The following is a 14,108-nucleotide window of genomic DNA, read 5'->3' on the forward strand; positions in this document are numbered from 1 at the left end:
TCAGGGAGGCTTAACTTGCAGGAGTTTCTAGAATTCTGGGAGTTCCAAGTCTGGCTCAAGGTTGAAAACTTCTTTGCTCCCAGGGCATCAGATTCTGAGTGTCAGGGCCTGGGGTGGGGTGGAGTGGCAGCTGTGGGGGGACATGGACAAGAACTACTGTAGGATAGGGGACACTCGATAGTCCCCTCACTTGCCTCAATTCAGCTCTTCAGTCCCGTCTCCTCCATGTCCCTCTCTGTGGCTTCTTGCCCCTGGATCTGAGCTCAGGGCGGAAGGAGTGGGCCTGTGAGCACCCCAGCTTCACCCTCACTCTGGAGGGATTGTATGTATAGGGCCTGTAGGGCAGAGGGAGAATCTGGGAAGAACTCCCCACTCCCTGAGTGACACCCTGAGTCTCAGGAAGGGACTGGATGGCTGAAAGGGGCAGAACGATGGGAGGGTACCCTGACCAGAAAGCTAGGATGGGGCCTGGAGACCAGACATTCATTTCTCACCCACCCCAGATCTGTGAAGTGTGGCAAACCTCAAGCCTTCATCCAAAACATGGAGCTCCCTCGGCTAGAATGACCACCAGCCCCTCCCATGTCACCTCTGCCTCCTCCCTGCCCCCCAAACACACACACACACACACACACACACACACACACACACACACCCTGCAGGGAAGCTGGGGAGCCAAGCCAAGGCCTCAAAGGGCTGGACCTTGCTGGTATGAGAGACTGGGGCTTAGAGTCAGTTTGTATGTGTGTGTGTGTGTTGGGGGGGGGTGTCTCTGTCACAGCTCTGGAGGGACAGAGAGCAAAAGAGAGCCCAACCAGACCCTCACCCAGCCCTGTAACCTCTGATTTCTGACTCCTGACCTCTCTTCCAGGTTATCTTCCCCTTGACATTTTGCTAGAGCCTGGAGACGGGATTTTGGACGGTTCTGTGTAAACTACCCACCCCACAGGTGGGAGTCTCCCCAATGGGGAACCCGGGAACCGGGCACCAGCCAATCAGACGGAGGTGTCAACCAGGCCAGTCGGGATGGAGAGAGTCAGTGCAGGTGCAAAGCGGGCTTTCGCCCTTCCCTCCTCCTCCGTCTTCCTGGCCCTGGACGGGGCGGAGCCATTGCCTTATAAGTGGCAGGACCCGCGGCAAGAGAGCAAACTTCAACCAGCGGTGGGACCAGAGGGTAGCTCCACGGGCAGCGTGGTGCCCTCGGTCACCCAGCATGAGTGCCTTGGCCTGGGCCATCTGCTGCCTTTTGGGGGTCCTCCTGCTCCGCGGGGGCAGATCCAGTCCCGGCCCCAGCGTGCCCCGCCTGCGGCTCTCCTACAGAGGTACGGACTGAGGTGCCCTGATCGTTTGCGTGTCCGCGGGAATCTGGGATCCTGCAGCACCCTCAGCTGTGGGGGCCTCAGCCACCTGGGCAGTCTGTTTTGCCAGCTGGAAGGACGCAGTCATTCCCTGCACAGCGCATGGGAAGGATTTCCCTGTCATTCCCAGGGGATGGTGTTCCTCTGTCTGCTGCCAGAGACAGGCACTGGGGAGGAGGCAAGGGACAGCTCCTGGAGGCATGGCCAGGGTGGAGGTGGCAGAGACAGAGACACACAGAAGAAAACCTGAGGGACTGTTGACAAAAGGAGAGAGACCAATGGAGATTCTGAGCGACCTCAGCAGAGACGGGCAGAGAGAGATGGGGATGGGCAGACAGAGCAGGTCTGAAGGAGCGATCTGTACTCAGGGAGGGCTCCTTGCCCAGGGCAGAGAGTCGGAGAGCAGGATCCTGCCCCTCTCCTCTTCAGTCGGCAATGGGGCCCCTCAACCTGTCCCCACAGCCTCCTCCTCCCACCCACCTGCCTCTTTGCAGCCCGCTTCCCAATGCTGGTCTTACTCCTCCCTCTCGATCCCAGCCCAGGAGTTCCTCTGTAGATCTAACCTGACATGCTGCGGCGGGCACAGGCCTCCTCTAAATCCGGAGAGACAGGACACAGGAAAAGGTCCCTGAGACACAGGCTTTCCACAGATTCTTCTTAGGGAAGCCATAGGGGTGATCACTTTCCCTGGGAACCCTACTGTAAGTGGGGAGACCCAGGCTCTGGAGAGTATGGGGGGGGATAGCGTTGTACTCTGGAGAGTCTGCAAATGGGATCGGCTGTGGGGGAGAATGTAGTCCTGCCCTTGCAGCTCTGGTTTTGAAGGGAACTCAGGCTACTAAAAAAAGCCTAAATAGGGCAAATCTCTTCTAAAATACTATCAGCCATGGAGGACTTCCAGGAAGACTGTTGATGAATTTCAGGATAGAGTGGGTGCTGGGCCAAGGATGACCCCTTGGGCAGTCATGGGATACTTGGCCTTACCAAGGGTGGCCAGGGCCCCTTCCCACCCTTCTGGCTGTCTGCCCCCTTACCCACCCATCACCCCCAACTCCCTAGCCCCACCCCAAGGATTTATTTCAGGATCCTGACTCCTACAACCAACACCCCCAGACAGCCGCCCTCCATTCCTAGGGCCGGGGTGGGGAAGTAAAGTCTATGGGGGAGAAAATCCTCTTTGGCCACATCCTTGGACCAGAGCCAGGAGCTTGGCCTGGTCATACCTAGCCTCTCTCATACCCAGGCCTTTTCCAGATGTTCCCTCCGCAGGGAACCCTCTCCCCTGCCTGCTCACCTACCCACTGCTCAGGCTCAGCCACCCTTCCCCAGCTTGCTGCCATAAGTTCTGCCAGGGGAGCCATCTTCCCTGGGGGTTGCGTAGAACACAGATGGGCCACTGGGAAGGAGATGTGAACTGAAAGATCGAGGGCTAAGGAATTGGGGGATAGGAGTTGGCCCCTGGGTGGGCTGTTCTGGGTAGGGGCTCAGAGCCCCCATCCCACCCACCCCCAGGAGCCATTTCCCAGAAGCCTTCAAACAGCCCTGTGGATGGAAACACTTTCCAGATGTGAGTGTGTGTGGGGTGAATGCACAGCTGGGACCCCCCACTTCCACACCTTGGCTGAGGGGTCCCTAACCCCTTCCCATGCTCCCTTGTAGACCTCCTGTCTGCCAACCGCTCTTCCATCTTTCTGGGTCCCCGGGGTTCCCTGGACCTTCGGGCTATGTACCTGGATGAGTACCGAGACCGCCTCTTTCTGGGGGGTCGTGATGCCATCTACTCTCTGCAGCTGGACCAGGCATGGACAGACTCCAGGGAGGTGAGCTGGGATGACTGGAGAGAGGGTCTGTTTGTCTGAGAGCTGGGTAACTCTGAATGGGGGGCTGGATGGGGAAACTGAGGCTGTGAAGTCAGAGGTCAGCCAGGCTGTGTTTCAGGTCCTGTGGCCACCGCAGCCAGGACAGAGGGAGGAGTGTGTTCGAAAGGGAAGAGATCCTTTGGTGAGTGCTCTCAGGAGTGACGGTCCCCAACCCTGACCAACACCCCAGGACAGCCTGTGGCTAGCCATTCCTCCAGCTGCCTATACTGGGCCCATTTGAAACAGACGCGGAGGGCTCTTGAAGGTCCATGAGGAATGTCACCCTAGACCCCCAGAGCTGATTGGCCAGGCAGGGCTGAGCCTTGGAACCCGTGGAGACAGTGAGCAGCCCTTCACCCTTGCCCCTCTCCCCGCCAGATGGAGTGTGCCAACTTCGTGCGGGTGCTGCAGCCTCACAACCGGACCCACCTGCTGGCATGTGGCACTGGCGCCTTCCATCCCACTTGTGCCCTCATCGTGGTTGGGCATCGTGGGGAGGTGAGCCTGGGGAGGGCCCCAAAATGGGCTGGGAAGCAGTGACATTTCCTTCAGGCTGCCTGAACACTCCCCATTGAGCCTGGGTCAAGGCGGAGGTTTCAGGGGCCTGAAAGGCGCCTTTGTGCCAGAGAGCTGACCCCACTGGCCTGGCCCTGAGTCAAGGGTGCCTTCACCCACCCCCACTCTCCAGCTGCACGCAATGGCTACTGCCTGGGGGAGGGGCTGGCACTACTTTCCCAGGTGACACCCTCCCTCCCTCTCCCCCAGCACGTGCTCCACCTGGAGCCCCACAGTGTTGAAAGTGGGCGGGGGCGGTGCCCTCATGAACCCAGCCGTCCTTTCGCCAGCACCTATGTAGGTGGGTGACTTCTGAGTGTGGGTGGGCACTGGGAGGGTGGGAGCTGGCTGATGCCATTGGGGAAGGATGGTGGCTGGGCCCTCCTCCCCTAACTCTGCCTCCCAGGTGGGGAGCTGTACACCGGCCTCACTGCCGACTTTCTGGGGCGCGAGGCCATGATCTTCCGGAGTGGGGGTCCCCGGCCGGCCTTGCGTTCTGACTCTGACCAGAGCCTCCTGCACGGTGAGTCCAGGGGCCTGCTGAGGGCGAGGCTGGCTGGGGCTTGCCCACATTGGCAGGAGGCAGGAGGGGCAGCCCATTCCCATGCCACCCCTGGGACTCCAGCCTCCAGTGGGGGTCCCCGTACCTCTTCCCCATCCCCATTGTGTTCAGCCACCTGTGTTCCTCTGGAAGGCTCCCCCACCAGCTTCATCCTATCACCTCCCCTGACCCAGACCCCCGGTTTGTGATGGCCGCCCGAATTGCTGACAACTCCGACCAGAATGATGACAAGGTGTACTTCTTCTTCTCGGAGACTGTCCCCGCACCAGACGGTGGCCCAGGCCATGTCACTGTCAGCCGCGTGGGCCGTGTCTGTGTGGTGAGAGCGGGGGAGGGGCAGTGAGGGGCTTTAGTCCTTGCTGCATTCCTCTCCCACAACCTGTCCCCGCCCTCAGCAGTAGGGAAGCTGAGGTGAGGGTGCAGAGCCAATGTCCATGCCCCCCCCACCAAAGGGTGAGGGTGGAGGAGCAGGAGGAGGGGCCTGTCTGTCCTCTGGGACCTGAGGCTGACCCTGAGCCCCCACCCCACAGAATGACGCTGGTGGCCAGAGGGTCCTGGTGAACAAATGGAGCACTTTTCTCAAGGCCAGGCTGGTCTGCTCGGTGCCCGGTCCCGGTGGCGCCGAGACCCACTTTGACCAGCTGGGTAAGGGCAGGCCTGGGAGCGGGAGTCAGGAGGGCTTTGGGGCAGTGAGTGGGGGACATTGGCAGTGGCCTTCTGTCTCCCAGAGGACGTGTTCCTGCTGTGGCCCAAGGCGGGGAAGAACCTCGAGGTGTACGCACTTTTCAGCACGGTCAGGTGGGCACACTGGCCTCCCCTCTCCCTGACCCAGGCCAGGCCTCTGTACCCTGGGGTCCTCTGTTGAGCCTCTGCCTTTAAACCTCAGCTTTGCCCTGGGTCCCCATCTCTGTCCCTGATTCGGTGACTCTGTGGCTATATTCTCCATCTCCCTTTCTTTTGCCCTTGCCCGGGTATCTTTGTTTTTGGTTTCTGCTGATGGCAGGCACTGTCGCCCTCTGCCCTGCCCAAAGAGCCAGACTGCCCCCATCCCACCTATGACGGCCACCCTGGCCTGACTGTCCCCTCTGCCCTCTGCAGTGCGGTGTTCCAGGGCTTTGCAGTCTGCTTGTATCACATGGCGGACATCTGGGAGGTCTTCAAGGGGCCCTTTGCCCACCAAGATGGTCCCCAGCACCAGTGGGGGCCCTATGGGGGCAAGGTGCCCTTCCCCCGCCCTGGTGTGGTGAGTATCTGGCTCTGCCAGGGAAGACGGCGGAGAAGATGCCAGGAGGGCTGTACGTTGGGACATCATTGTGTCTGCGTGCAGCTCCACAGCAGCTCTGAGCTAGGGGTCAGGGTGTGGTGTGGCACCGCGCCAAGCCCTGACCACGTTAAGGAGCCTCTCACACAGTGAGAGCAGTCCCTCCGAGTTGGCATGCCCAGAGAGTGCGGCGTGGAAGCAGGCTGGGGCGGGGCATGTGTGATCCCAGGATCGCACTGCTCCCTTTGCCTCTGCCACAGTGCCCCAGCAAGATGACCGCGCAGCCTGGACGGCCCTTCGGCAGCACCAAGGGCTACCCAGATGAGGTGCTGCAGTTTGCCCGAGCCCACCCACTCATGTTTCGGTCCGTGCGGCCTCGGCAGGGCCGCCCGGTCCTCGTCAAAACCCACCTGGCCCAGCAGCTGCGCCAGATCGTGGTGGACCGCGTGGAGGCAGAGGACGGGACCTATGATGTCATCTTCCTGGGGACTGGTGGGTGGGCTGAGTAGGGTGGCTGGAATAGGGAGGTGTCCTAGCCCCCAGGCTGCCCTTTCCTCTCCCACTGACCCCTTCTTCCCTGTCTCAGACTCAGGTTCAGTGCTCAAGGTCATGGCCCTTCAGTCTGGGGGCTCGGCTGAGCCTGAGGAGGTAGTTCTGGAGGAGCTCCAGGTGTTTAAGGTGAGCGAGGAGGGGGGCTGATGGGAGGGGTCCCCTCAAGCCCCATCCCTGGGTCTAGCCCTGGCTATAGGGAAGCAGGAGCAAAGCACAGGAGTAAAGACAGGAGGGGCCTGTCTTTACTGAACTTGCAGCCAGTGGGGGATGAAAGTGACGACACTCCCCACTGCAGAGGGCTTGCTGATGCTCCTAAATGACTGAGGGGCCTGCAGAGAAGTCCGTGAGCTGAAAGTTGGGGGAACCCAGGGAGGGATGGCCAAGGTGAGCACCCCCTGGACAAAGCCCTGATAGGCACAACTCACCGTGATGGGGTGGCTGAGAGCCCAAGTGCCCAAGGGGTTCCGCTGGCCCCTCTGTAGAGTCAGACAGGTGGTGTGTCTGGGGGACTGTCATGCCTCCCAACGTGGGATGGGTGATTCGAGACAGCTGCTTCATTGCCGGGGAACAGGGCTGTGTAGGGGGACACTGGAGATTTGTGCTTCTAGCCAAGCCTCCTGCTTGGAGGCCAGCCAGGGTAAGGGGACCTTTCTTGTAACCTGACCTCTGGGAAAGACTGTCCAGCCATAGTTGCACTGACCCAGGCTGGGAGCTAGGCGGCCCCCACCTGGGAGGCTAAAGGAGGCTGGAAGCAGGGGGTGCAGCAGAGAACTTTCCGACACCCCTCTCCTGATACCCTGCTCCTTCCCCAGGTGCCAACAGCCATCACCGAGATGGAGATCTCCGTCAAAAGGGTAAGAGCAGCTGCATCCTCCTCCTGCCTCCTCCCTCCCTCCCTCCCCTGGCTCTGTGCCTCCTGAGCTCTGCCTGTGTCTGCTGGAAAGCCCCTGCAGCAGGCGCTGGGCTGCCTGACTAGACCCTGCAAAGAGGGCTGAGTGTGCAGCGGGGAGCTGAGGTTCCCGTGCGTGAAACCGGTGGGCAGTGGGAGGGCCTGAGTAAGTGAGGTGTTCAGATGTGGGGAGATCCATGACAGACCTGTTCCTCAAGGGAGGAAAAAAAGTGCTGGAAAACAAAATCCAGGTTTGAAATCAAACAAGGGAGTCACTTTTTAGAGGCCTGCTGTGTCCTTTTGCAAGGGACAAATACCATCTTCCCAAGTTTATCTGCCTCAGTTTATCTTTGGGTAAATCCCAACTTTGGTGCTGGGATTGCTTAAAGCAGAGTGCACCTCTAAGGTCAGAGGTAAGTCAGGATAAAGGCCATTGGGGTGGAGGGCAACAGTCAGGAGCAGGGTGAGCCTGCGGTGAGCCCAAGCCCCTCAGAGCAAAGGCCCCAGGCCTGCCCCATCCCCTACATGACCTAGCACAGGATCTGGTGCACAGCATGTGGATGGTAAACATTTTGTTTCTGTGAGTGCACCCAAGAGGCCCTGGAAGACTGCTTAAAAGTGGCAGGGATTTCAGAAAACCCAAGGAGGTTGAGTGCTTGACTGCTTCTGGGGGAAGCCCAGGCTCACGGAGGCTCTACCTGGCTCCCTCTCCAGCAAATGCTGTACGTGGGCTCGAGGCTGGGTGTGGCCCGGCTGCAGCTGCACCAGTGTGAGACTTATGGCAGTGCCTGTGCAGAGTGCTGCCTGGCCCGGGACCCGTACTGTGCCTGGGATGGTGCTTCCTGTACCCACTACCGGCCCAGCACCAGCAAGCGTCGGTTCCGCCGGCAGGACATCCGTCATGGCAACCCTGCCCTGCAGTGCCCGGGCCAGAGCCAGGAAGGTGAGTGGCAGCCACTGGGCGCCAGCTGGGCTTGCACAAGGTTCCCACTCACCCCATGGCCTGGGCTCAAGCCCTGCAAAGTGAGGCCTCAGATTCGTCCTGTTGTAAACTTGTCCTCAGTTTCCCTGTGTGGCTTCTGTCAGTATATAGGTGTAGGGTCTTTGGACAGAGTGACTGGCTTGGGGACTGATGGACACTGAGGACCTTATAACACTGCTGGGGGCTCCTGGACTGTGGGAGTCAGGGGCTCCATGCGTAGTTCCTGAGCTGAGTCCCCCTCGTCCCCCTCCAGAGGAGGCTGCAGGACTCGTGGCAACCACCACAGTCTACGGCACGGAGCACAGCAGCACCTTCCTGGAGTGTCTGCCCAAGTCTCCCCAGGCGACCGTGCGCTGGTTCTTGCAGAGGCCAGGGGACCAGGGACCTGACCAGGTGAGTGAGGACCCTGCCTGTAGTTTGTACTTGCCCTTAGGTCATATCCCTCCCTGAACCCCAAGTCCTGAGTCCTAGAAAGGGGCTCTGAGGGGAACCTGCCAAGTTCAACTGAAGAAAACTGTGTGTTAGGCCCCTTGGGTGCCTGGAAGGAGGTGCCCCACTCCTACCCTCTGGGCATGTCCAGGCCAGATGTGCTTGGAACTCCTCCAGTGCCAGGGAGCCCACTGACTCCCAAGGGGTTGAGCTGAGCTCTGGGAGGTGGATGACAGAGATGGAAGAGAAGGAAGGGGTCTGTGGTCGGGGAGCCCTCATGCCTACACACATGGCTCACCTTTGAAGGGACCTTTCCCCAGGGGTTCTTGGTCCTCCTTTGCCTCAGGCTTGTGCCCCTGATCACTGGCCATCACCTCCCAACCCCTCACTGCCTGGCCTCACACTTCCTCCCTGGAGTCTCACTGTTTGCCCAGGCCTTCCTACCCCATCTGGAAAGGTCTGTCAACCCCAGAGATGGCTTCTGTCTGGGGCCTGAGGATGGGCGTGGGTGGGGCAGGGTGAGAAACCATTCTCAAGAGCTCCCACAGGCAGGGGAGGGGAGGGAGTGGGTTGATTACAGGAGGGGCTCTCCTTCCTGCTTGGGAACTGGGGGAGGCCAGCCTTGGGCCAGCTGTTGGGCTAGGCACTGAGAGACTCCCCCTGGGGCCAGGGGCAGGGGAAGCAATGAGATGAAATTACACAGCACTCACTGCCCAAGCAGGCCAGCTTCAACATACAGACATGTAGACTAAAGCCCAGACAGCGATTGGGCCAGAGTCAGAACAGCACTCTCACCTCCCACATTGTGATGGGCACTCGGCCCACCCTTGGCTGTGGCTGTGGGCCCCTCGCTGTGGGGAAAGTGAACAATGCCGACCGTGTAGCGTGAGGGGAATTCTAGTCCTGGGGCTGGGGTTACAGATCCCCCTGAGTAAAAGCCCATAAATGCCCTCTTACCCCCTCGGTTCAGTGGGATGTGTGTCAGGGCTCTCCAAAGCCAATACAGGTGTCCCAGAGCTTTGACTAGGGGAGAAACCAGTCAAATTTTTGAAAAGCCCCCTTTTCAGGCCCTGCCCTGGGTGATGGGAAGGTGAAACCCTGCCTGCAATTAGCTTAGTCTCAAGGAGGCTAAGCCTACCAATGTGCTGGTCCCTTCCTGGGAAGGGGAGAATGGGCAAGGGAAGTGCCCGAGTACTGGGCCTGAGATGACACATTTGGAAAAGCAGGATGCAGAGAAGTTGATGGTGTGTGCCTGGCTCCATCTGCCCCTCATGCCCTCCTGGTTCCCTGCAGGTAAAGACAGATGAGCGAATCCAGCAAACGGAGCAGGGGCTGCTGTTCCGCAGGCTCAGCCGCCTGGATGAGGGCACCTACACCTGCACTACGCTGGAGCACGGCTTCTCCCAGACGGTGGCCCACCTGGCTCTGGAGGTGATTGTGGCTGCACAGCTCAAGAGCCTGCTCCATAGGGAGCAGAGGCCAGGGGAGCCCCCTGCACGGGGAAGCCTGGCCTCCACCCCACCCAAGGCCTGGTACAAGGACATCCTGCAGCTCATCGGCTTTGCCAACTTGCCCCGGGTGGATGAGTACTGTGAGCGCATGTGGTGCTCCTCTCGGAGCCGGGGCAAACAGGCCAAGGGCAAGAGCTGGGCACGGCTGGAGCTGGGCAAGAAGGTAAAGAGTCAGGTGCAGGCCGAGCGAAATCGGACACCCCGGGAGGTGGAGGCCACATAGAAGGTGAAGGAGGGGGTGGTTGGGATGGGCCCAGTGGCCCAGTATCAGCTCCTAGTGTCTCCCACCCACCCAACTAAGGCAGAGGGGGCCAGCAGGCTTGATCGCCTTTTAGAGATGGGAGTCTCTGCCCCTAAACTCCTACCAGGCCACTACAGGAAAGGCTGGGGGCCTGATGGAGGGACCCTGTGCCTGTTCCCTGCACCTTTCTGCTCTTAGTTCCAGATGGAGCCAGCACCCTCTGGCCACTGGTGGTCCCAGTGGGCCTGCTATGTGTTCTCAGAGGTGGTCCCCAGAGCACATTTCTGGTTGTGCCCAGAGGCAAGAGGACTGGGAAGTTCTTTCCCAGCTGCAGAACAATGGCCATTCTGAGTGACCCTTAGAGTGGGCTTGCACCTGCCTCTGGGGAGGCAGTGGCAGGGGCCCTTAGGCAGCCGGAGGCGGGTGGAGTTACCTCGAAGCCAGCCAGCACCTGTGAGGAAGGCCTTCACTGACTGAGCTAGGGAGGGAAAGAGGAAGTGCTGAGAAGACCCCTTATCCCCCATTTTGTGCCCTGATATCTTGGTGGTCACCTTCCACTGTCCACTGCCTGCTCTCCATGTCGGAATCACAGACGCATAGACTGCTATAGCTCCCTGCAACCTGGGGGCAAGCTGGGCCTCAGGCCCTACTTCATAAACCACAGGGGGCCTCACAGCCTGACTTCCCTTCCCCCCACCCCTGAGCTGTCAAGCCACATTTCCTGGGATGCCTACCCCTCCTGATAGTATCCCCCCTCCCCACCATTGGGGTCTCCATGCTGATGAGCAGGGTGAGGATGGGTTCTAGGAGAATGTCATCTCCATCTCTGTGGACTAGAGATGGGGAGAGGGGAGCTGAGGAGGAGTGGGCTGTCTTTCCCAGGGAAATGCAAGCACACCCACAGCTTGGGAGGGTGGGAATGTGGCAGCTCTGAGAGCGAGCTGCAGCTGGTGGGCAGGACCCAGGAGGGGTGGGGTAGGGCTACGCCCAGGGACACAGAGGATTGAGAGGCTTTTGAGATGGGGAGAGGGTGGGAGACCCTAGGTTGGGCTCTGGGGCCCAGGAGCAGGCATGTGAGGACTCAAGATGGCATCAATTAGCTCAGGAACCCCCAGGGAAAGCCATATGTTTTCCATCCTGGAATCGTTGGTTTCTGCTAAATAAGGGTTGGTTGTGGATGGTTCATGTATGAAGCCTTTTTCTTTTTCTTTTAAGGGGAAAAAGCTGCTAAGAACCCTGGGTTGTGCTGGTTGTTGGGGCTGAGGCTCAGGTGGCCAGGACGGAGGGGTTCTGTCTGTGCGTGTAGGCAGGAGTATTGCCATCAGCAGTAATGCCTTTCTGAGCTGGGGAGCACAGCAAGGGAGGAGGGGGAGGACGAAATGAAAAGTTGTTCCCAGCCTGCCTGTGAACATGTTAGTGACGTACAAAACCAACAGGAGGGGACAGGAGCATCAGGTTCAAGAATCCCTCCGCTAAAAAACCAAGATGAACGAAGGAGGGAAAAATCGATAGAAGGAAAGACAGGGCTTCCTGTCCCACTGAAGTCAAACCCGGACTGTGCTACCTTGGATTTCACCGGAGCCAACCCCCTCACCCCCAGCTGGAATCTGAAATGGGCCCTCCTTCCACCCTTCGCACAGTCTGTGAGCCAGAAGCACTGAGATGAACCTGACAACACTTTGGGAAGCTGTGGCCTGCGTTGCTATGGCTGGGCTGTGAGCAGGTAAAAGCAGAAGAGAGGAGGACTATAGGCAGGGGAGCTGGAGAAGACTGGAGGGGGAGGGGCAGGGGAGTGCACAGAACCCCAGGAATGGTGTCAAAGCTGCAGCCAGCTCTGCCCAGGGAAGCCAGGAAGCAGCAGCCAGGCCCTCAGGGGTCTGTAGTCTGGACCCAGCGTGGCTGGCTCCCTGTAGGGTCCTTTGGGGAGCTACTCTGAGAGTCGGAGAAAGGAGCTCAAAATCCTGAACCGCAAACACGTGTGCTTAGAAAATTATGGACAGATTCCAGCAACTCCCAACCCCATGGTACTATGTGTTACATATCTCCTGGAGATGCCTCTCTGTGTGAATTCTATTTTTGTATTCATATACTGAGATGGGCTTTGTGGTTTCTCTGTCTTCAGAACATACTTCCTCTAATTACTATTGTTACTTTGTCATGACCACCACTGAGCTCCAGTGAGGGTAGCACAGTGGTCTCCACACAGAACCTACAAGGAAGGGAATGAAGTTAATATTTACATCATATAATTATGTTATTGTATCCGTGTATTTCTGTACTAAATTGACTGATACCATCTGTGCGAACTGGAAATGAAGAGCCTTCCCCATCCGTTCCATGAGGCCTCCCTAGGTGGTATTTTCTAGAAGGGAGGGTGGGCATCAAAGGAAGGAAGGAGTCAGGGGGCATTGTCTATGACGCTGAGATTGCTTATTGAATTAGGAAGATCCTGCCTTTCGGGCTTCTGAGACTGACCTTCTCGGAACTTCAGGAAGATCTTGAGCCAGAAAAAAAATTGCTGGCAAAGGGCAGCTGGGCACGTAGGCAGCTCTGCTTCTTTTTCACAATAACACTTGACATTTGTGACAGCAGCCCTTGGCCTGGTGCCTGTCTTCATCCCAAACCACATACCAACGTTTATTAAGGTCACTGTGCTCTTGTCTGGGGGGCCAGGCTGTGCTGTGGGGGCTGTGGTTTCTGGGAAGGAGTGGAGGCCCCAGTAGTCTGGCCTACAGGGTGTACTGCCGAAGGCTCCCACTCCTTCGTGACATTATGCTGCTGCCCAAAGTGCAGCCTGCACTGGTGACGGAGGGAGATGAGAAAAGGTGGGGATGGACATTGCCCCAGCTCAGCGGAGAGACTAGCCTCTTGCTTGGTTGGGTCCCTCAATCCATGTGATGGACTAGGGGAGCTTAATAGGTCAGGTACCAGTCCCATCTTGCAGCCTGGGGCCCCTAGATTTGTCCCTTAGTTTCTGTGCAAACACCCAGATCTCATTAGACCTGCAACTTGGTCGCCTCGCCCCAAGCCATCATCACCACCACCAACGCACGAGGGTCATCAGCGTGCCCACTTGGCACAGTGCTGGGCTGGGTGGGGTGTGTGAATGTGACCGCCACAGCCCCCTTCACCCCTCACACACGGCTCTCCCTGGGGCACACAGCACCTCTGCTCCCACCATTGCTGCCTTTAAGACCCCTTGGGGATATGCACTTCTCCCTGGCCCCCATCCTCCTCCCCCTCCCATCTTCAGTCCTATTTCCTGCCTCAGGGACTTCACTCTATCTTCCTCTGCCAGCTTTTTCCTCTAAGTCTCATACTTCCCCTGGTCTTTGGGTCCCTGTTTTATGATTTCCCAAACACATTTAGAGCTGGAAAGGTCTTTGTTAAAGGCACTAGTCAAGTGTGTTTCAGAATGGTGTCCTGTGGAACAATTAGCCTGCAAAAATGGTCAAGTAAATCCAGGGATTTCTGCCTCTTTAGCCTCCCCGGGCTGTGCGCTGCCTGCTTGCCCGCCCTGAGACATCCCTGAGAAGCCATGATGATCTCTTTTTAATTTGCCTACCTACTGTGTGCTACACAGTTCTCCAGAACATTTGGTCCCCTATCCCTTTTCCCCGTGGGGCAGCTACCATCTCATGTTTCCAATGTTTTGAAGAGTATACTTCGGGAAACTGCTGCTGAGATTCTTTCCCTTAACGTGTGAGATTATTAATCTCTGCCTTCTAAGCCTGCAAACTTCGGAGGTCCTGGCTTGCCACATGGAATAGCCACATCCCGGCTTCCCATGGCCAGCACCAGAACAAGACCTGCCACCTCAGGGCCCAGCTGCCAAGCTGCCGTGCTGCTGACCCTTGCACCTGGACTATTCCCTCCACCCCTGACCTGCCTCCCCAGCTCGCTTCCTGC

At 58.4% G+C, this 14,108-nt stretch overlaps 1 protein-coding gene across 1 annotated transcript; it reads left to right on the forward strand.

Moving 5' to 3' along the window:
- The first annotated feature begins 1,136 nt into the window (after positions 1-1,136).
- Positions 1,137-12,682, forward strand: SEMA3G (semaphorin 3G). Its single transcript, XM_024563235.4, has 16 exons — positions 1,137-1,322; positions 3,018-3,178; positions 3,297-3,359; positions 3,596-3,715; positions 3,983-4,073; positions 4,179-4,295; positions 4,508-4,653; positions 4,865-4,979; positions 5,063-5,132; positions 5,433-5,577; positions 5,856-6,087; positions 6,182-6,273; positions 6,960-7,001; positions 7,751-7,979; positions 8,272-8,411; positions 9,741-12,682. The coding sequence occupies exons 1-16, from the start codon at positions 1,214-1,216 to the stop codon at positions 10,179-10,181; spliced, it is 2,313 nt and encodes a 770-aa protein (XP_024419003.1). The 5' UTR covers positions 1,137-1,213; the 3' UTR covers positions 10,182-12,682.
- Positions 12,683-14,108: the final 1,426 nt, after the last annotated feature.

This window comes from Desmodus rotundus, chromosome 8 (assembly GCF_022682495.2).
Source record: "Desmodus rotundus isolate HL8 chromosome 8, HLdesRot8A.1, whole genome shotgun sequence".
NCBI classification, from domain to species: Eukaryota; Metazoa; Chordata; class Mammalia; order Chiroptera; family Phyllostomidae; genus Desmodus; species Desmodus rotundus.